This window comes from Glycine soja, chromosome 14 (assembly GCF_004193775.1).
Source record: "Glycine soja cultivar W05 chromosome 14, ASM419377v2, whole genome shotgun sequence".
In the NCBI taxonomy this organism is placed as follows: Eukaryota; Viridiplantae; Streptophyta; class Magnoliopsida; order Fabales; family Fabaceae; genus Glycine; species Glycine soja.
The window spans coordinates 1,630,167-1,652,161 of record NC_041015.1 but is presented as its reverse complement, the minus strand read 5'-3'; the positions used below and the strand labels follow the sequence as shown (position 1 = coordinate 1,652,161).

At 33.6% G+C, this 21,995-nt stretch overlaps 2 protein-coding genes across 3 annotated transcripts; one reads left to right on the top strand and one right to left on the bottom strand.

The window, feature by feature from the left end:
• Window positions 1–1,378: 1,378 nt before the first annotated feature.
• Window positions 1,379–5,648, top strand: LOC114383258 (GDSL esterase/lipase At5g55050-like). 2 transcript variants are annotated; one of them, XM_028342882.1, is made up of 6 exons: window positions 1,379–1,737; window positions 1,842–1,984; window positions 3,416–3,652; window positions 3,904–4,150; window positions 4,400–4,410; window positions 5,295–5,648. In XM_028342882.1, the coding sequence occupies exons 1-6, from the start codon at window positions 1,497–1,499 to the stop codon at window positions 5,442–5,444; spliced, it is 1,029 nt and encodes a 342-aa protein (XP_028198683.1). In that variant the 5' UTR covers window positions 1,379–1,496; the 3' UTR covers window positions 5,445–5,648. The 2 variants fall into 2 exon arrangements, with proteins under 2 accessions (XP_028198683.1, XP_028198682.1); XM_028342881.1 differs by lacking the exon at window positions 5,295–5,648 and having other exon boundaries at window positions 1,393–1,737; window positions 4,400–4,898.
• An 842-nt stretch (window positions 5,649–6,490) lies between these two features.
• LOC114383533 (DNA mismatch repair protein MSH5-like) lies at window positions 6,491–21,543 on the bottom strand. The gene is made up of 34 exons (XM_028343219.1): window positions 21,426–21,543; window positions 20,243–20,274; window positions 19,807–19,901; window positions 19,143–19,223; window positions 18,993–19,065; window positions 18,355–18,418; window positions 17,984–18,138; window positions 17,769–17,870; window positions 17,668–17,695; window positions 17,564–17,595; window positions 17,404–17,461; window positions 17,124–17,210; window positions 16,645–16,701; window positions 16,433–16,534; window positions 16,304–16,348; window positions 15,994–16,071; window positions 15,668–15,718; window positions 15,509–15,590; window positions 11,678–11,751; window positions 11,499–11,598; window positions 10,970–11,066; window positions 10,806–10,895; window positions 10,657–10,721; window positions 10,485–10,543; window positions 9,566–9,642; window positions 9,354–9,440; window positions 8,690–8,751; window positions 8,515–8,576; window positions 7,981–8,034; window positions 7,804–7,889; window positions 7,332–7,363; window positions 7,076–7,099; window positions 6,795–6,910; window positions 6,491–6,701 (listed from the first exon to the last, which is right to left on the bottom strand). Exons 1-34 carry the CDS (start codon window positions 21,459–21,461, stop codon window positions 6,606–6,608), a joined length of 2,439 nt encoding a protein of 812 aa, XP_028199020.1. The 5' UTR covers window positions 21,462–21,543; the 3' UTR covers window positions 6,491–6,605.
• Window positions 21,544–21,995: the final 452 nt, after the last annotated feature.

Here is a 21,995-nt window from a genome sequence, read left to right as displayed (position 1 = left end):
ATCATGGAGGTCTGTGGAATATATACACAGTGAGAGAGGGTTTAATTTATATATTGTTGTTTTTACACTAGCGTCTAATGAATATTGATTTTATTGTTACATCATAACCTAGGAAAATGATTAAACCATATTAGTTAGAAATAGATGTTTATATAAATTAAACTCTCTCTCACATGCGCGCACACATACAAACATATATCAAATTAATTATTTCAGAAATAACTCTTAATAAAGTTACTTATTTCAATATATTTTTCTGTATCTATTTAATTTTATTAATCCAACCAAAGATTCTGATATTGTCGAAGTCCCGACTTAAAAAGATTTGGATTCAGAAAACTATCTTTAGTGTCTTTATAAAATGCCACACAAAGATGATCACTTTGAACGAAAGGAACTTTATTGCTCCTTGTTTCCTTAGAATTTCTACTATAGGAACAAAATCATGATATGAACATAGAGAAGTGGAAAGAATATATGGGGCGGCGAAGGTGCAATGAATGCGAATCACAAGTCTATTTTAATTAGCTCATCAAAATTTATATATATGCATGAATGCTAGATTGAATTTGGGGAGTGATTTATAGTGGGATGAAGCATAAGTTGCAAGCTGACTTCCATAGTGTCAAGGTGGTATTGTGTGAAAAATTGAAATTCTTATGTAATATATATTCAGCATTGCTTTCAAATTAAGCCAAAATATTGGGGGGGACCACTGTGGACCTTAAACGTGTACTACTGTACACTTTATGAACATGAGGGTTTGAGCTAACTTTAAAAGCTTTAAGTTCAAAGCATTAATTATTTATATAGAAGTATATATATAGAACCTTTTACTTTGAGCTGAATGAAGCTTTTACTTTTCGGATGTGCGTATTTTGATGTGCCTACCTCTGCTAGCTTTATATACAACCCATCTACTAAATTAAATCATAAAGAACAATTGAGTAATACTATATATATAGTAATTGTTTTCGAAGTTCATCAGTTGGTTCTTTATTGGTCATTCAATTAGATATAGGGTGTCACTTGATGCATGTATGATGTATCGATCTGTGCCTTCGAATGTTCATTAATCAGCAACATCGATCAGATTATAAAACTAAACTAAATTTAAGAGTTAGAGTTGTGCCTAGCTAGTTGGGTAATTATCAAAAACAGGCCTAATTAACTTTGTCACAGTTTAGTTGTTGAGGGAATTAAAACTAAAAACCAAGGCAACAAGTTTAAGAATTTTACTTTTGACGTTGACAATGTTTGTCCCATTAACATATGACACATCATATTGACAATAAAATAAGTGGATGGAGTATCTGGAAAATACTCTTTGCTCCACTATCTCTCACTAGCATTCAATCAAATTTATCTTTTCACACGTAACGTGTACCTTTCATCCAGCTTTGTGGTATCTTTAAATATCAATCTAACTGTTGTCTACCTCCAAACACACCCTAAATCAAAAACAATTTGGAGTACACTCAAACAAACCCACCAAGATGGGTAAAAGAGCTTTCCTTATTGTCCATGCCTTCTTCGTCTTATTCAGCTTTGGTTCCTCAAAGGCTGAAATGGTTTCTGCCGTTTATGTGTTTGGAGACTCACTTGTTGATGTGGGCAACAACAATTACTTGACTCTTTCCATTGCTAAGGCAAATCATCGTCACTATGGTGTTGATTTTCCTACACACAAACCAACAGGGAGATTTAGCAACGGCAAGAATGCTGCAGATTTTGTTGGTAAGTGAATCCAAATTCACTCTAGCTATTAATATGCCACTTCAAACAGTTGTATATATAGAATATAGAGACATTTTTTAATAGAATGATTGTGTGGGTTGCAGCTGAGAAATTGGGTTTTCCAACTTCACCACCTTACCTGTCCCTTATAACATCAAAGGCCAACAAAAACAATGCATCCTTCATGGATGGTGTTAGCTTTGCCTCTGCAGGTGCTGGAATATTTGATGGTACAGACGAACGTTATGTAAGTGACCAGATGCAGTTCCCTCTTTCCCTTTAATTTTTTATTACCTCCAGGCTTTTTTTAAATTTATTTATTTATTCTGTTTATGCAATATATGGCCCAAATTAAATAGGGTTATGGGAATCTGACCCAAGATGACCCCGGATGTCTACATCCATCTTTGAACTAATCTTATTAGATTTGGGTAAATTATCGATTTAAATTATGGATTCAGTCAACGTATTCAATTATTGAGTTAGGGATCGATCTATTGAGTCATCAGTTAGATGATCTGATCTATATTTAAAAAAATCAAAATAATTTCATAAGATGTAAATTTGTACACTTAAAAATTAAAGGTTAATTAAATTCATTATATTTAAAAGCACACTCATGAACTTATTTAAAATTTTGAGTATGCAACATATTTTTTCATAGTTTAATATATATAACAACCTTAAGTTAAAATTTAATACACACACAAATTAGTCAAAGAAAAATTAAAAATAGTAACAATTTTATCACTCAAATTTCAAGATGCGATTATGATTGGTAAAAAAATATAAACAAATCTATAAATAACATAAGTGTAAGATATAAATTAAATTTTTTAATATGAGTAACGTTGTTCAATTGGAAAAAAAAACTAAAAAATGCATGACCCCCCGCCCCCCGGAGTTCTGAGTCATGCCGAGTTGGATTGGGTCACATGAGGTCACATGCATGACGGATCCAACCCAACAAATGACGCATATATAATTTTTAGGAAAATTTATTCCTAGAAATCATAATTCCTAGAAATTATAAAATACATTTGGTTAATTTTAATATGTTTCATGAAAATTAAAAATTAATGTAAAATACATATCTAGAACTTTCCCTGTAGTTGGGAAAGTTGTATTCCTATCCACTTCATGAGAATATTTTTTTGGGAAAGTGAGCTAAAATTAATTTTCATAAATCATAGTTTCTTGGCAATCTTTTTTATTAATTACATTCCAAACACAAGAATCATAATTTTCCACTTTAAAATTCTTGAAAAAATAAATATTTTTTATCTACCAAACGCTCCGTAGGCACATTATTAAAAATAAATAATAATCATATATATTCACTTTCTTCTTTATATCATTTTAATCCTATTTTCTTTATTCATTAATTATTTATTATAATTATTATTTTCTCTACCTATCCTCTCTTTTTTTCTTTTTCTTTTTTGGCTCCAATAAACCCCAAAGTAAGGTATACATACATACATATACATATATATATATATATATATATATATATATATATATATATATATATATATATATATATATATATATATATATATATATATAAATGGTACATAAAAATCGTTACTCTCCCAACTGAGCCATCCCTTATCCTATATATTGTTGGTATAATATTGTACTAAATAACAATATATATTATTATATATCATTTCAGAGACAATCAATACCGTTGAGAAAACAAATGGACTACTACTCAATTGTGCATGAGGAAATGACTCGAGAAGTAGGAGGAGCAGCTGGTCTACAGAAGCATCTCTCAAAATCAATATTCGTTGTGGTGATTGGCAGCAATGATATATTTGGATACTTTGAATCATCGGATCTTCGTAAGAAAAGCACCCCACAACAGTATGTGGATTCCATGGCTTTCTCACTAAAAGTGCAACTACAGGTAACACATAACATCACATGAACATGATTATAATCAAGTTACTTCATTAATCACTGATCAATAGATAGACTTGCTTTACTTTTACCTACTCATTTACTTAAAAAAAATTGTACAATTGACTTAATAATTATATTGCGGGGTTCCAATACATGCACCGTACCCTATTTGCATGCATGTTACTTTCTCGTAAATGTTCTATTGTGCTTAGAGGGCCAACTCTTGTGTCTTTTTTTTATTTTTATTTTTTGCAGCGATTATACGATCATGGTGCTCGCAAATTTGAGATTGCGGGAGTTGGGACACTTGGATGCTGCCCTGATTTCAGGCTGAAGAACAAAACGGAATGCTTTATAGAAGCCAATTACATGGCGGTAAAATATAATGAAGGCCTTCAGTCCATGTTGAAGGAATGGCAATCGGAGAATGGAGGCATAATCTACTCCTATTTTGACACTTTTGCTGCCATCAACGACCTTATTCAGACTCCAGCTTCCTACGGTACTATTTTATACAATAACATATCCAAATATTATTTTCTTTCTTTATTAAGAAACTTCCTTCTCTTTTATTTTCTTCTCCTTATAATTCAAATAACTTAAAAATTTATTCACTTTTTTTCTTTTATTTCTTTCCCCAACCAATGCTTATTAGTTTTTTTTTTTGAGTAAATGACCAATATTTATTCTCTAAATTTGTATTTCGTTATCGTTTTATTCTCTAATTAAAATAAGTTTAAATCACTTTCAGGATTTAGTGAGGTAAAAGGTGCCTGTTGTGGACTGGGTGAGCTGAATGCTAGAGCTCCCTGCCTGCCATTGTCAAACCTTTGTCCTAACAGACAAGATCACATCTTCTTTGACCAATTCCACCCTACGGAGGCAGCTGCTCGTTTATTTGTTAATAAACTTTTTGATGGCCCTTCAACTTACACCTCTCCCATTAATATGAGACAGCTAGTAGCTGCCTAGCTGAAGCTGACGATTGATTTTAGCCCTTCATCAATGACATTTTTTTTTATCTAACTCAATATCAAACGCCAAGTGTGGTGTTGGGACGAAAAAAATACTACTAGATTTGTTACCCCGTAGAGTAATCTAAGTAGGCTTCATGAAAAGTAATCACTGGCTTGCCAAATGTATTATTTTACTTGAAGTAGATTATATACTTAGATTAACATATGTTGAACGAAAGAGAAGTAAATTAAATTGTCACAAATAATAAAATAAAAATAGAAGTTTAATGTCGAGTTTATAAGAATTTTATTTGTAATTAGTTATGAATATAAATTTTTTAAGTAATAAATAAATTAATTTAAAAGATTGTAAAAAAATAATAAAATAAATTGACATAAAATTAATTTAAATTAAATAAGGGAGAAAAGAAAACATAAAAGTAAATTAATTAATTAAAACAAAAAAAATGAGAAAAATCAATATTATTGTAGAAGTTAATTCATGAGAATGTTAGGATTTAGCATACCAGAACTATCTTAAATGTAATGTTAATGATCTTTTTTTTTATTTATATTTTTTCAATTTTCATCTACATCAACTCATATACTATAATCATGACCCTCAAGTAAAAGAACCTAATTCATGTATTTTCTCTCTCAAACCCAAATCCCTTTGACATCAACACGCAGCAAAGAGGAAACAAACGCAGGAGCAATGATAGTAACAGAGCAACACCAGAAGAAGAAATAGAGAAAGCAGCAGACATGAACACAGGGGTACAAACAGCAAAACCAAAAAGGAGGATTACCAGGCCCGCGTATCTCAGAGATTATGCTTGAGGAAGGAATTACAAATGACGAGGAGCTGAGCTGGCAGCACAGGATTTGCTAGATCACAATGTCTTTTGTTAGGAAGCATCGAGAATCAAATTCCGTTATGCAGATATTCCTGCAAATCTGGATAATTACATGTAGCAATTGGCATTATAAATATATGTAAATAACTAGCAAATGAATAAGAACAATTACGCTCCTTCTTCCTCATTCTCGTGATTCTTTCTCTGTCCTTTTCTTCTTTTCTGGGAGGCCCCTGGCCCTCGAAGCCAGCACTTGAGCACGAGTCACGTACCAAGCAACATTAAAAGCAGAAAACAAATGCTGAAGAGGGAAAACTCTCTTAGCCATCTCATCAGCAACCCGGTTGTGTTCTCTAAACACGCGTCTGTAACAGCAACCCACAGGAATTCTGGACATCCTCTGAATGGTTTGCACTCTCTCGAGAAGAGGATGACTAATAAGAGACAAAGTATAGCAGAGACGAACAGCTTCAGCCTCTATCCAAAGCTAGCTGGAGGCCATTGAGGATAGCCCAAAGTTTGGCTTCTAAGATATAACAAGTTCCAAAGTTTGCCATAAAACCATGCAAAAAGACACCATAATGATCACGCAGAACTCCTCCGCAAACAGCCTCATTATCAGACATTCTAACAGCCGCATCAACATTAACTTTGATCCAACCTAACCCAGGTGGTATCGACCCTAAAGTAGATGTCGCAACGTTTGGGTCAGTATGCTAAGAGAAATCTTCGAGTAAACCAATAGTAACTAGGATGCTTGATAAGTTAGCAATATAAAGAACCATTTACAAGGAACTTATTTTAAATTTATTTGAACTTATCATGTGACATATACTTTGTGAAAGTATTTACAAGAACTTAAACTTATGATATGTTCATAAATTTTTTTTATTTTTTTATTTCAATTAACTCTTCAAAATAATATGATATGAACTTCAACTTAATTTTCTATTCAATATAAAAACAACTTATACATAATAAATATTCTACAAGTCTCTAATTAAACTATTTACCAAAATGGACCCTAAGTTTGTAAAAGACTTCAAATAAAACACGATTTAACTCGTCTTGATATAAAAGTCATGATCACATATGGCATCTCAATAGTTCCTACGAAAACAACCAACAGAAGACTTCAGTACAGTCACGATGCATTAAGAACTAGAGAAAATACATCCTCAAAGAAAATTTTTAAGTCGCCTTTGTCAATATCAAATTCCAACAACTTCTCCATGGCATCCTGCATTCCATTCAGAAATATAAATTAACATGTCTCTGAGAGAGTAAACAATATCCAAAGCAATAATTTGGTTCTTGAAAATTGATATGACACCTTGTATTGACGATCTTGAGCAGAGATGTTCTCATTGGATAACCGCTCAACATGTTTATTATTTGAAACGGTATCCAACACAGCTGTTGCTCTTTTTATGATTTCCTCTGGTACACCTGCATGAACCGTAAAGCTTGTTCTAATAAAATAAAAAAGAGCAGAACATAAAATATGCTTTATACATTTTTGTTGTCAGCAAAAAGGAAAGAAAGAAAAATATGCGTAGTGTACACTCTTTTGATCAGGAAATATCATTTTTAAACAGCAGTTTTGTAAATTACCAGCAAGCAGTGCACAGTGCAGCCCTGCAGGATTCCAAAAACCACACACATCATTTTCATGAGTGTTTCAATTGATATAACAAAAAATGTTAGTAATATACTAATCCACTCTTTGAAAGACACTTGCTGAAATTTATTTAAACTTAACTCACTAAATGATGTATTAAAAAGTGTGTTGTTAATATTTCTCTTTACTGTGTTAGAAAGTGTTTTATTAATACTCATGATATAAAATACTGATAAAACAAAAGCATACCATAGCTATGATGCGCATGCCCAGGGACAAGCCTGTGAGGAATATGATAATAACAAAGATGAAATCTCCGCAGATATCAAAACCACTTCAATTCTATACTAATCTCAATAGTCCAAACAAAGTACAAGGAAATCTCCTCTGCGCAGTGCATTGCATAAACCAAATACTATCATTCATGTCATGTGCAGATTATAATGTATCAGGATAAGCTAACTGAAACAGATGCTTGCTTAAATATATAAATTTTGGCATTCAGTTTTCCATCTTCAGAGTCTAACTACAAATGTTTTTGTTTATTACGTTTATATATATATATATATATATATATGTTAACTTGTCTGATCAAGTGAAGGTGAAGTATAATAGCATTCCTAATTCAGTAATTCCTATCAAATTCCTTGACATCAAATGACCTTATGACGATAAATATAATTCTTAGCATACTGCATGGCTGAATCAACAATAAAGATACCTGTATAAAAATACAATGTCTTCAATATGCGTGGAATTTCCGTCGGGCCTCAGTATACTCATTGTGTAAAACTTAATCTGCTCAGACTGAAATAGTCCAAAAAAATCAATGTTCATGATCACTTAACTGAGGAGTTCAAACACTTTCCACAATGATGCACAAGTATAAGTGCATAACCTTGGTCAAGGAATGCCCATGCAATAAATCCATGAGATGAGTGCACACAAAAACCTACAAAATTTACAGAATAAATCACAGTTACAATCTCTCGGAGAAACTGCATATAGTCCCTTCACCAGTTTGCGCTTATACATTTCGATTACAATTCGAGTCTAGGGTCTGAGTTAATAGTTAGTGATTAGTACTTCCTCTTAATAAAATTTCCAGGGAAATTGTATTTCAATAACAATGTCCTAGAAAACTGATGCTTGAGAGTGTACAAAAACTGTTATTTTTTAATTTCAACAAAGATAAAGGAATGAACTTTTAACTTCTACTCTCATGATTAATGAACATTGATTAGTTCATAAATATTTAATCAAATTGACTTATAAGTTTATAGAATTGACCCGAGGGCAACTGGAAGCATAAAGATGTTCATCACAGGAAAATGCTGTGAAGAAATTAAAAGCATGCTGTGAAGAAAATGATAATTCCTGAAAAGTTGAATTAAAACATATATATTACACATTTTCCGGAAAAGTCTTAAACCTTTGGAGGTTCATCAGTCGTGACAAAGTGATTTATGGTCCCAGCAAGTAGACCAATTCCATCTGAAAGGAAGATCAATTGATCAAAACATTTATGCTAAAAACTAGCATCTGCAGTATACACACATTCCATGTATTTATGATTTAGACACCTAATAAACATTGGATTAACAGACCTTCTGTAAGAGTGCCTTTACCAAATTCATCCACTAGACACAGAGAACGCGAAGTAGCATGCCTGCAGGTTCCTCAACATTAAAAGAAAAAAATAACACACACCCCAACCCACACACCCACATCTATACAGTTATACGCACACTGTTCTTTAATAAACTACAAATCTCCTGGAACCCTACATCTATTTAATTGTTCAGATAAAACCATTCAGAAAAACATCTGCAATTATAAAACAAGTGGGTTTAATTAATCATTTGATCCTTATACATGCATCAACTTTTCATTTTAGTCTCTGCCTAAAAATTGTTTGTATAAAAAATTCTCTGTTTTAGTCCCTATACCAACAATTTTTTTATGTTTTAATTCAAGTTGTTAGTTTTCTGGTAGTGTAAAACCGTCAGAAAAGGGAGGCATAGGACTAAAACTTAAAAAAATTCCTTGTATAGGGACTAAATGTAAAGTTTTTAGGTATAGGGACTTAAACGAAAAGTTGGCATGGATATAGAAACCAAATGATTAATTAAACCAAATAAGTGAGTAATATGGAAGACAGGAGCATCCTGCATGATAGTCCAAATACTGGGAGATTATACAGATTTTGCCTATGATCGATATATGTTCAATGTATTGAAGATATCCTTATTAGCCTTTATCTTGGTATACCTGAGCATCATCCCTATTTGATGTAGATCAATCATAAATGTTGATTGTTCAGCTGTCATAAGCCGGCTTCCTGTTGCACAAAATATTCTAAAATATCCCCCCCCCCCCCCCAAGGAAAAAAAAAACTAAACATTACAATTGTAAAACTAAGATCAGCATACAACAATGTAACTCCCATTTCACAAAGGACACGATTCATAAGAAAATGATACCTATCTGTCAGACCCACAGTTGCTGCATCAGCTGGCACAAAACTGCCAATGTGGGAGAGGAAAACAATTATAGCAACCTGCAAAATACTTCTCATTACATTATGATCATAGAGCAACAAGGAGCAAGGTTGTAGCATCATGTAATAGCCACACATTAGACTGTATGTTAAGGAATCAACAATCTGATGAACTGTAATGTGGAAGCCAATAAATTTTAGTCTTCAACACAGTCCCTCACAAAAATCCTTTGCTCAGGAAAGGTGGATAAACAAGAGCTCATCACATAAAACAATAAAAATGATAAGATTTTGTTTATTTATTTATAGTCTGTCATTTTACCGTAAGGTAATCATACAAAAACAAGACAATACAAGAAATGTTAAAAAAAATTCAGTTAAACTTTAATATTGAGTACAATAAATTTATATTATTATTAAATTGTGATGTCAATTGTCATGTAGTCAATTTGATATGTTCTTGTATTTATCAAATAATATAGTAATGTTATTAAATAATAATAATAATAATAATATAAAGTAATTTTTATCCCAAAAATACATGGTAACTAAATTCTTTTTAAATTGGATAACAGAAAAAATTGTTACGAGTGAATATCCGAAAATAAAAACATGCAAAACCCAAATCAAAACAGACCAGATAAATATTAACAATTGTAGTTTGTAGGTTGTCAGACCAGATGAATATTAACAACCAGAAGTTGATAACTTGATACACGTACTGCTAAAGAATAGTTCTGCAACACTTTTTTCATTTAGAGACTAGAAGTTAGAAACATTTTTTTTGGAGACTAGAAGGTAATGTCATAGAATGACCTTTTCAACATAATTGCTATTTAAAACAGTATGATCAAAATCCTAAAGAATACATATACCAGAAAGATAAAGAAGTAATAACTGACCTGCTTTAGATAGATACTTTTTCCAGAAAAATTAGGACCAGTGATGATATTAATTCTCCCTAATGTTGTAAAGAACAACGGAACAGGGATTAATAACAATATAATGTTATCAAAATGGATTTCAATGATATAAGTTAGCTAATATCAGTTATGTATGTCTACATCTATTTACCATCATGAAGAATCTTAGTGTCATTAGGAATAAATGTGTCTACAGTCATTTCCTGCAAAACATGCCTACAAACAAAACCAGTTTTTATCATTAACCATGTCAACGATTCTCCATTTCCAAGAGGTTCTTATAAACTAAATGGTTTGAACCTTCCATTTTTTATATCAAGCAAATTTTCTTCAGTCAACGACGGCCTGACATAATTGTTCTGCCGTGCAACCAATGCCATTGACAAAAAGCTGAAATAAAATTATCAATGATAAAAAATTGTCTGAGCAAGCACCAGTTATTATAATGACAAAATTTATCTTACCAGTCCAGTTCAGCTGCAAAAGTTGCCACCTTTATCAAATGGGTTTGGAACAACAATATACGTGAAAACAAGTCTCTGGTGATCGCCCTCTCCATATCTTGAATAAAAGAATTCATAAATAAGTAAGATTTGCACCAGAGACCAAGTGTTATAATTTGAATTTTGAAGGCAAACTCAATATTATCTATTTGAGTTTAGGAAGAAAATAACTACCTACATCACATAGTTCTTATACCACATAAGCTGTGTCAAGGAATTTCATTTTTTTTAATTAAACTCTAATTTCTTACAACTCTACACGTAATATTGCGTCTTTATAGAGTGTGCCTGTTTCTGCATTATCCCGCTTTCCAATGCACCTCAACATGACTAAACCAAAGTCATGGATTGGCATTCAACTGGATTTTAAATGGAGTTTTTTCATTTCAAGGTTAGAGCATGTTACAAGTCTGGGCAAAGGCTCAGCTACTTACTTCAAAGTAAATAAATAAATAAAAATAGGGAACTATCAAATGTATGCTTAAAATACCTAGAATTTTATGGTGGATATCTCCCAGCAGACTGTCCAATTCTCGTGTCTTTGGTGTTCTATAAAAGTATTTTTTTGTCTCTCCATCTGTATCACAAAACTGTATTTGAAATGACTACCATCAGAATATAACATATTAATTATGTAAATCAGTTGACCAAGTGCAAACGGCAACATACTGTGTATTCCCAATCTACAAGTTGCTCCAGAGTGGTTTCTTCGGGTTTTTCTCCAAAGATACACATTAAATATCCTACAGTAGAAAGATATGCATTGTGCAATAATAAAATATCCAGTGTTGTTTAACATCCGAAAAACAAATTGCAATGAAAAAAAAATATGAATTAGTGTTGTTAAACAGCCACAATGGCAGCAGGGCAGTGCCACCATGCCAAGGCGTGGAAGAAATCCAGCAAATCACTGTGTGGGACACTTGGAGTTGAGGATTCCTTGTGGTGGCAAATGGTGGCTGCAAGATCATGACAACATCAACATGGTGGTCCAGGGCGTTTTGTAAAGGAAACTTTTGTTATGTCCGAGAAATCAGAGAAGGGATATCTAAAAAGCCCAGCATCTTCCGGCGGTTTCCTCTGGCAATTTACGGTTCCTTCTTCAGCAACTTGCTGGCAACTGGACCCTCACCTCAGGCTCTGCATGTTCATGTCCCTGATTTTCCAAGTCTTAGGTTTTGCCTTTGTCACTGTTCTCTATTCTCTGTTTTTGTCTACTATGTTCCCTGCGTTCCCTCACTGTTTTCACTGTCCTTGACTATTATGTTCCCTGCCGGTCACTGTTCATTCTCTGTTTTTGTTATACATATGGCTTCATTGATTTTTGTGTTTTTGGTTTTTTTTATAACAAAGATTTGAACTTACAACCTCATCCAAATTATACACACCTTCCATATGTTAGTTTTGTTTTTCACAAATTTTATTTTTTTTAAAATAATCTTATTACTACTTACCAATAAGGCGGCATGCAATCTAATTATAAAATTTTACAGGCCACTTCAATAATGACTAGGGATGTCAACGGGCCAGGCAGGGGCGGGAAATACTCCCCTTTTCGTTCTCATTTCCCAACTAACCCCTCATTCCAGTTCCCGATCTTTGTTGTGAGGATCTTTATTCTCGGTTTCCATCCACGCAGGTTCCCATGGCTCTTCGCAATTTAAAAAAAAAAACATTAATTTTAAATTTTAATACAAGTCAATTTAAAAAAAATTTAAAAAGTTTCACCAACAATTTAAAACACTAATTTTAAATTCTAATAAAAAAAATTTAAAAAGATTTAAAAAGTCTCACCAACAATTTAAAGCATTCATTTTAAATTTAATATAAATAAAATATAAAACAACCTTTAATATTTTAATATTTAAAATATAAAATAACAATTAATATAAGAATAATTATGTAATTTCTTCGCACAGAATCCCGCAAGGTGGAAAAAATCTCCGTCTACGGGAAGTTGGAATCCCTGTGGAAATTCTCATTTGCAGATCCAAATAGACATCCTTAGAGATAATTAGATATATGATACATTATTGCAAGTGATAATATATGGATTATTTTCAAAATTTTAATGTTTGCGAGAACCATAATGAATGAAAAAAAAAATGGAAGGATTAAAACTAAATACAGTAATATTTACGGAACTTAAAAAATGTTTAATTTTTTTAATTCTTTGGTCTGTTTGTTTCTCTCCTTTATATTCTCTGTAATAGTGTTACAGAGGTTTTGAATTTGAAATCTGCAGGGTGCTAACCCTCTGGATTTGTACAGTAAAATACCAGAAACTCCTGTTGAAAAAGGGACGAGGAAAACTACCATAAGGTATCTGACAAAAATAATGGCTACGGTCCATCAATATATAGCTCAGTGTGGTGGTTCCAAGCTGAATTGTCTTTTCACGATATCAAGTCGAAAACTTTTCTCCAAATGATTGAGGCCATTTTTCTGGTCCAAGTTACCACCTCCAACTAATCATTATTCATAAGAATTCCACTTATCAAGAAGGAGATGGAGTTTGGGTCTTGGGTTGGGTCAACTGGGTCTATATGAAGCCAACTGGGGTCTTCATCTTCTGCGACGAGAAGGAAAACCCTAGAGGCGCAGCGATGCCCTCTATGATACTTCTCGTCACAATTGAAACACAACCCACGCTCCCGGCGTGAGATGAGTTCATCTGGAGTCAAGCGTTTCATCGTGAGCGGCGGAGGCCGAGGCGGCGAGGGCAAAAGAGATGGAAGCGTCGTGGGACGAGAGGTGGTGGAATGATGGGTGGGGGTCGCGGGCGCGGTGGCGGTGGCGGTGGCGGACGATGGTCGGACAGCTTCTCCTCCTGGAGGCTCGCGAGGCCGGCGGCCTGGACCAGGGTCAGAGGCTGGTGGGCCTGGACTTCGCGGCGAATCTCCGACATCAAGCCAGAGATGAAGCAACTCAAAAGGAAGGGGCCGGCAAGCCGATAATTCTATTAGCCAAGTTTTCGAACTCCGACAAGTAGGCCGCCACTGAACCCTTCTGAGTAAGTTTGAACAGGGCACCGGTGGGGTCCTCATACTGTGATGGGGCAAACCGGGTTTGTAGTGCTTGCAGGAATGCGGGCCAGGAGGTAAATTGGGCGTTGCTGGTCATGTACTGAAACCAAGCAAGAGCCCGACCCTCCATGTAGAACGAAGCTATGGTAAGACGATCATTGTCCAGGATGCCATAGTATTCAAAGTACTGGTTGATCTTGAAGATCCAACGAAGAGGTTCGGTGCCGTCAAAACGAGGCACTTCTAACTTCATTTTGTGGGTTGTTGCAGGAACAGAGGGTGAGTAGTGATGAACTGGGGTGGGGTTGTTCGTGGAAGAGGGGGTCAGGGGAGCAACACGGTTGAGAAGCTCGTCCATTTTGAGGGTCATAGAGTGCATGGTATGGCCAAGGCGAGCAAGGACATCCTCAAGATGGTTGGAGGAGCCTTCGTGCTTGTTGGGATCGGACATGAGAACAATAGCACTCCCTAGCTACTGGCTTCGAGGAACCAAAACCTCCGGCAATTAAGAAGAGGAAGAAGAAGACACAGAGAAGAGAAGGAACAGAGAAGGATGAGGTAATTTGTATAATTTTCATTGATTTCCTTACTTGTTATTTACTTATATTTATAAGCTTCCAAGTAACAGAAAGATTCTAGGAATATTTGTAATAACCAAATTTGTTAGTGCTTGTCCCCTGGAGCAGACAGCATCAAGCAAGGAGATTTTCCTAAGGTGCCTTCGCTGATCATCATCCATTCTTCCTCTGACGTAATCGTTGAGGTAAGATGGTTTTGCAACTTTTCTTTTGGGCTTTATTTCTTCCTGTACCCCTGGTTTGCTATTGTGACCCCTGCCCCTGCTGTTGTTTCTGAGTTCCTATCAGAATTCCACTTATCAAGAAGGAGATGGAGTTTACTAAAATATGTTGAAGGACCATAAGGAGCAATGGGACAAACATGGCTAATTTAGTATGCCAGTTCCTTGATCAATTTTTAAGCAAGCTCTACAGTCACAATAATGTTTGTGAAGTCTATTGATGGATCCCAACTTGTGAAGACTGTAGAAAAATTCTGAGTTACTTAATTCTCTTGTGGATGAGATTGGGGAGGAAAAAGGTATTCAAATTATAACAAGCAATAGAGGCAACTACGTTCTAGCCAATAAGGTGTTAAAAGAGAGAGGGGAAAAAAAACACTTTTTTTAGTCCTTGTCCTGCCCATTGCATAAACTTCAATCTAGAAAACATTAGAAACCTTCCTATTGTAAAAAAGAATATTTGAAGAGGAATCACTCTTGTTGGCTACACAGGTGTTGAACACAGGGCCAATGCTAGTGCAAGGAAAGCCCGATGATATAGTGATCACCCTCTATGGATAGGGTGATTCAAAAATAAAAGCAGCCTATCAGTAATTATACTTCAGAAAGGAAGAGCAATGTAATGGCCCATTACTACATGTTATGGATACACGTGTAATTCAGAGTCAGAAGTACCTATTTGCTGTATATAAACAATACAAGGAATGCGCTTGTCCTTGCATAGAACGGGAAGTTGTGCTAATTCCAATGATGAAACCTGCAAAAGATGTATCATGATGAAAATATATATATATATAATTTCAAAATTCAATTAAAATTTACACCAACAGCCACCTCTTCCAGAAATTCCGGCAGTTCCTCGTATATTTGCCTCAGCTCATCCAACTACACAATAACAAAATTACTCAAAGTCAAAAAATTAAACCTTAGCCACAGTAAAGATTAATTTTACCCAATGAAAGAAGAAAATTTTATGCATTAAAGTTTTAACATCTATGGATTAATTCATCTGTTTAAATCTCATCCTACAAGGCACATACATGTGTGAGGAAAAAATTTGAACGACACATTTTTCATCTTTAGTGGCATATGCATATTAACTAAATTCATTATATTCACACACTAAGGCTAAGAAAGGGAACAAGGACATTCGGTTTAACCTCATCACAGAAACCTTCTTTCACCACTGTAGCATATCCCTTCTCTTTAGTTCTATTTACATCTATAACACCAATTACCTGCAAAAGACATTGTCAATAATAACAGGAATCCAAATGAAGGAAAAACTACTATCACTATTATCCAAACAAATTAAATAAATCTCTCGATTGCATTGACTCTTAGGATGGTGGTCCCTGACCCCACCTGTGCAGAAAATCAGATGCTTTTAAGCATCAAAGCATCATTATATGCAAAAATAATTTACTTGCCTTTCTGATAATTAATAGGAGAGAAACAAACAAAACTTACCAGTTCATAGACATAACCAAGTTCTGCTGTTATGTGTGAACTGGCCTGCATTAGTGTTACTCATAAAATGAAGTCATTTAAGCTAGAACGTATATAGGTGTTCTTGAATAGAACAGATATGTAATGCACCTTCTCAACAATATCCAAGTTTAAATACTTCAATTCTTCTCGAAGACCTTCGGAAATTCCAACTTCAAAAATCTTGTTTACATGCAACATGGCACAAATACTCTAAAAATAAAAAGAGCATAAAAACAGGGCTAACACGAATTCTAACAGCACAAGGGAATATGAATATATTAAAAAGCATAATTGCATAAATACATGAAAGGAAATTTTACCTTCAGAAGAGCTGTCCAATCAAAGCTAGTGCATATAGAGCTTGGAGAGTCAAATTTCTTTAATGATTGATTAAATCTTCAGAAGTGTTAGCATACAAAGAATACAGGCTTTTGCTTAAATAAGGAACATCACATTAATAATTGTACTAATAACAGACTGGCTTATCTTCAATAATACTTATATGCTCATAACTCATAGCATATAAGCACATTATAAATGTAGTATGTAATAGTTAAAAAATATCATGTTTCAACCATTAATATTATTTTATGATCGAGATTTAAAATCTTGTGGTTACCAAAAATTTAATGAGCATACATCATGCTCTTTTTCAATTATTTAATGGGCTCTAAAAAAACAGAATCTATAAGAGAGAATTTCAAGAATAGACAACGGACATATAGTCAAATGAGCAGAAGAACAAGAAAACAAAATTCATCAGAAACAGGAATGCGAGAGTTCGAAACAAATTTCATACCTTCAGCAAGAGGGGGATGTCCTTCACAGATTTCAAGGTTTCTCGTAAAGAAGTAACAAGTTCTTCTGAGCATAGAAAAAAAGATATCTACTTCCCGTCAAAGAAAAACAGCACTTTTCATGATTATACGATTAATTTGTTGAAGATATGTAGTAAATAGATATTTCACCTATAAAGGGACAATAACTAAATAGAGTAAATTTTCTTCCAACCTGAAACTTGGATACTACAGATTAGTAAAGCATAATTAGACCATATATAATAGACTATAGATGGATACAGAATTTAAACGGTAGTTTAGAACTTCAAGATCAAGTATAGGCCTTAAGAACCAATTTCTGAAATGGGGAAAATATGAGAGAAACGTCACCGTAAGTTCTGAAGTTTGAGAAATGGGTATGTTATAAATCTCACATTCTCACTATTTTTTCTCATGTTACCTCAAAAGACGTCTACCCATTGGAGTCACGCACTGCATACAGGACAAACAATTAGTCTGTATGACAAGAAAATGGCACACACTATTCAAACAACTCCAACAAACCTTATTCATCATTCCAAATACTGAAAACCTGCAATTAAGACATTGCCTTAGATATTTACATATTTTTAGAGTAGAATATTTAAGATTAAGTTAACAACTACCCTTCTTTTGCTCTACCAATTCCCATGTGGCTTGGGTGCTTGTCTATTTGGAATATTTGCAATGCTTCATGAGCAGCTGTATCAAGTTTGAGAAAGTTATTTCTGTATCTCCATAGTAAAGGACAAAATCTGAACTCAACATTATCTCCTTTCAAGTTTCAAACAGCACAAAATTGAATGCATTTGCCTTTAAGGACTGAGCAAAATAAGGATACAGTGAAATTTCTGCTAAAGAATCTATTGTAATTGATGTATTTCCAGATTCTTTTTGCTCAAGAGTATCTACAATCCTTTCATTCTCTAATATTGCAAGAAGGCCACCACTAGCACGAACTTGTACTTCACTTCCCATGTTCATCATGGAACTCAGCTGCAGTTGTAACAGGGAGGTAGGAAGAGGGAAATACATACAAGCTATTAGAGTGTTGCAATAGCAATAATAATTGAAAGGACAAAGATTTTTCTCATACAAGACTTATTATAAGCAACAATGATTCCAGAAAAAATAATATTTATATTACTAATTTAAGCATGTGCATTGATAGTCTTAAGATACAAGGACAATAGTGCGTAGTTTCAGACTCACATAGTAAATCCTCTCCTTCACATTCAATCCATCATCCATCCCCGCCACTCGCAGGTAAACTAATCTGTAAAATCAGGAAGTAGAAGAAGCAATAGAATAAAGAAATTGCAGCCCACTTTTTTTGTTTTTTCTTTAATTGGATAAAAAGGAGTTGACAATTCATCAAATAAAAGATGTCATACAATAGCCTCATTTGAAACCACCACGAAAAATTATGCATGCTGAATAAAAAAAAAAAAGTAAATTATCAAGACTTTTGCTAAATCCTTTCACTGAAGCAGAACAATAAAAAAACATAAACTTTTCAAGGTTGAGAAAGAGAGGCAATGATGCCACTTGTACAATGAAAAAACAAACCACATATACCGATTTCAAACAGAAGGTAAATTCCTAAATCAACGGTTACTTTTGTGTGTGGATGTGTCTATAGATTTGATAATTTTTTACCATTAATATTTTGAAATCTTACATTTACATAGATTAGACACATAATATGCAATACAAAGTATAAAAATAGATGAAAGGTTAATATCAAAATATTAAGAATCTGAAATATCCACAAAAAACAATGTCTATCAACAAGTACACTGCAAACACTTGACTTAAAAATCTCTTTAAGATCTTAGCAGATTCAATACCTATGCCATGCTTGCTCATAGCTGAATATTGAACTTTTCACAAGCTTTACTATAGGAGACTCAGCTGCTCCATCTGCATAACTTCAATTCAATAGGTCAAGGGTCCCAGAACTAGTCTTTCATGACTCAACCACTTGATGGGCTCCCTACCTCTTTGTTGCAGAGCGGACAAGAAGGATTCTTCACTTTTAGTGCTTGTGTAAATAACCAAAGGGTTTGCTTGATATTTCACTGCACCAGTTATTGAAGCCAAAGACAGTCATATACTAGAATTCATAACTAGTAAGAGAATTCATCTTAAAGCCGATAGGGGTATACGAAGCACAATAATGAAAACTTGCATCGAAAGAGAAAATATCTATGCTCTTAGTTTGAAGTTTCAACTGTTATGCAACATGGCACCAAGGAGGAACATGAAAACCAAGATTGCATTTGGCCTAACTTTTTTAGAATTTGAAAGCTACTATAGAGTTAAAGTTAAAAAAATGTTTTAAAATTAAAGTTAAAGTTGTTTGGCAATTTAATAAACTTTTAGCTTGAAAATTATTTATGTTAAAATTATTTGGATGTGTATTCTTGGGCCTTGGAATTTGGAATAGTGAAAGAGAAAACAAAGCTCTTAAAATTAACTTATCTAAAAGCTCTTGTTCTATGTTTTCTTTATTTAAAGGAGGGGGACTCCTTTTATTTTTTAGAGCTTTTTTAGAATTACGTTTTGCACAACTTCTCCTTTTAAGAAGAGAAATCAAAAATAAGATGAGCAACTACCTAAAACTGAACTGAAATTCAACAATGATAAGTAAAGAAATCATACCCAGATCAATAACTGGAAAACCTTTGTCACCATCATCCCAAACTTCAAGTACATAAAGTTGGCGAAGGGTGGAATCATAATAAGAAACTCCTATTCTGTAACGAATGATTTGAGAACTCACTCTTGTTCATTAAAAGAGAAGTAAAGAAAAATAAGGTGAAAAACATAAACATGTAACTGGAGCAAGCACATTTAGCTGCAAATACCTTTTATAATTATCTAACCATTTTTTGCCAGTCAAAATTGGCACATTAAACATTACATTTAATTTTCCATGTTTCTTAGACAATTTGCCACTCAATTTCAAATATCCTTCCTGCAACATCATTCTTCACACATTTCACTCCCAGTGCAAGGAACTGTCATTTTGTTGTTGCACCAAACAATTTTATGCAAGATTAGGCAACAGGTATTTGAGCTATTACGAGAAGCTTACCTATTACCATTTAGGATGCAAGCCATGTAAACCTGTATAAAATCCAAATTTTCAAATTAAGGACTGAGGTTGCAGTGAAGCAAATCTAACATTTGGGTAAAAAGGTTACAAGACCAACTAACTATTGAACCTGAGGACTCTTGAATGTATAATCCCTAAGAAATTATATATGAACATATGGTTAACTATCACTCTAATATTAAATATTTAAAAAATAAAAAATTATAGCCTTTTCCCACTAGGCTAATAATTATTGAATATCAATCCAAGTTAATTATGTAGCCATAAACTTATTCAATTTAAATTACATTACTACAAAACTTGTTTATCAGATAAGCCTTACATTTTAATGTTTTCACATGCTGACTTCTAATATGAAACAGGTAAAACTTCTTACATAAAACTCATTGATATTGCGTGGATTTATACAACACAAGTTTGAGTGAGAAGATTTGTAAGCCTATCCCCCTGCCCCCTGTTTTCTCTTTTAATTTTTCAAGATGTTAATCTAGTCCATTTCTCAGTTATGCTAATCACCTCCATATCAGGTTGGAATGCGTTACAAATCCAAAAAAACTTGCCACTACTGTTGTAGCCCAACACAAACTTAACCATACCAACTAATAGTAAACAAAATTCTTGCTTAGAAGAAATCACGTCATGAAATTGAAACTCGTTCTGCCTAAACTTGTTCTTTCTAGTAACCGGCAGAGAGAAGCACCATAAAACGGTGCAGACAAGGTCATGCCTCCGACCACCGATGACTGATCACACTAAGCTTGAATTCTATTGCTATAACAAATCTAGCTAAATTAGCGACGAAGTTAAAAGTCATTAGAGAATCAAATATCTAAGTGTTACTTGTTTGAAGCTATAAATGTAACGATCAAGCATCATCAGAATGTTTTGACACATTCGGTTCAAGTTTCAACTTCAGTTTATCAATCTAAACGAACAAAGAGTTTAATCTACAAGTGAAATATATCCAGTTTCTATCGTAAAGAATTGAAATAATCTGGTTAACCGTAGAGAATCGTGGAGCGATTTGAGTTTTAAGCTAATCGATCTAAAACGCAGTGTGTCTTTCCATTGTCTGATTCCTAATAAAAAGTACTAGTAAATTAGAAGAAACAAAAACAAAAAAGTTTGTTGAATTTTGAGGCATATTGTGTGAAAGATGGACCTGAGGAACGGCATCGATCTCCTCCATGTCCTCCATTTTTAGCGATCTTGATTCTTCACACACGACCAACCAAGTAAACGAGCGAGTGAACTTAACCCAAAAGTCGAAAACCAAATGCCACCAGAATTTGAGCGCGCAAAATTCAAAATGCACGGTCTCTCTTTATATAGAGGTGCATAAAATATCTACCCGGTTTCCAAACTATGTATACGGCGTCGTTCGCATTTTAAGAAGCATTACTGGATAAGCTGGAAAAAAATGAGATGAAACGCATTAAAATAACATAGAGTAAAATGGAATATAATAAAATTTCATCGTTTGAATATAATACTATCAAACTGAATGAAATATTGGGATACTAAATGGAACAGAATAAATAAATACTTTTTAATTTTATATTACCCTTAATTTTAAATACTAAAATAGTACTATTATTTTAATCTTCATTTATTACACTTATATCTAAAAAAATATTTCAAATCCAATTATAATATTTGAGGTAAAATGTTTTTGAATTACATCACGAATTAGAAATGTCTTCAAAAAATTTATTGTCATTTCACAAGACAA

Coding starts and splice junctions, on each gene's coding strand:
- LOC114383258 (XM_028342881.1), top strand. CDS start 1,497: ATGGGTAAAAGAGCTTTCCTTATTGTCCATGCCTTCTTCGTCTTATTC. Junction 1,738..1,841: donor GAATGCTGCAGATTTTGTTG/GTAAGTGAATCC, acceptor TGTGGGTTGCAG/CTGAGAAATTGGGTTTTCCA. Junction 3,653..3,903: donor CACTAAAAGTGCAACTACAG/GTAACACATAAC, acceptor TATTTTTTGCAG/CGATTATACGATCATGGTGC.
- LOC114383533 (XM_028343219.1), bottom strand. CDS start 21,461: ATGGAGGACATGGAGGAGATCGATGCCGTTCCTCAG. Junction 17,871..17,983: donor TCTTTAGCAGAAATTTCACT/GTATCCTTATTT, acceptor ATGGAGATACAG/AAATAACTTTCTCAAACTTG. Junction 16,349..16,432: donor ACTTGGATATTGTTGAGAAG/GTGCATTACATA, acceptor ACACTAATGCAG/GCCAGTTCACACATAACAGC.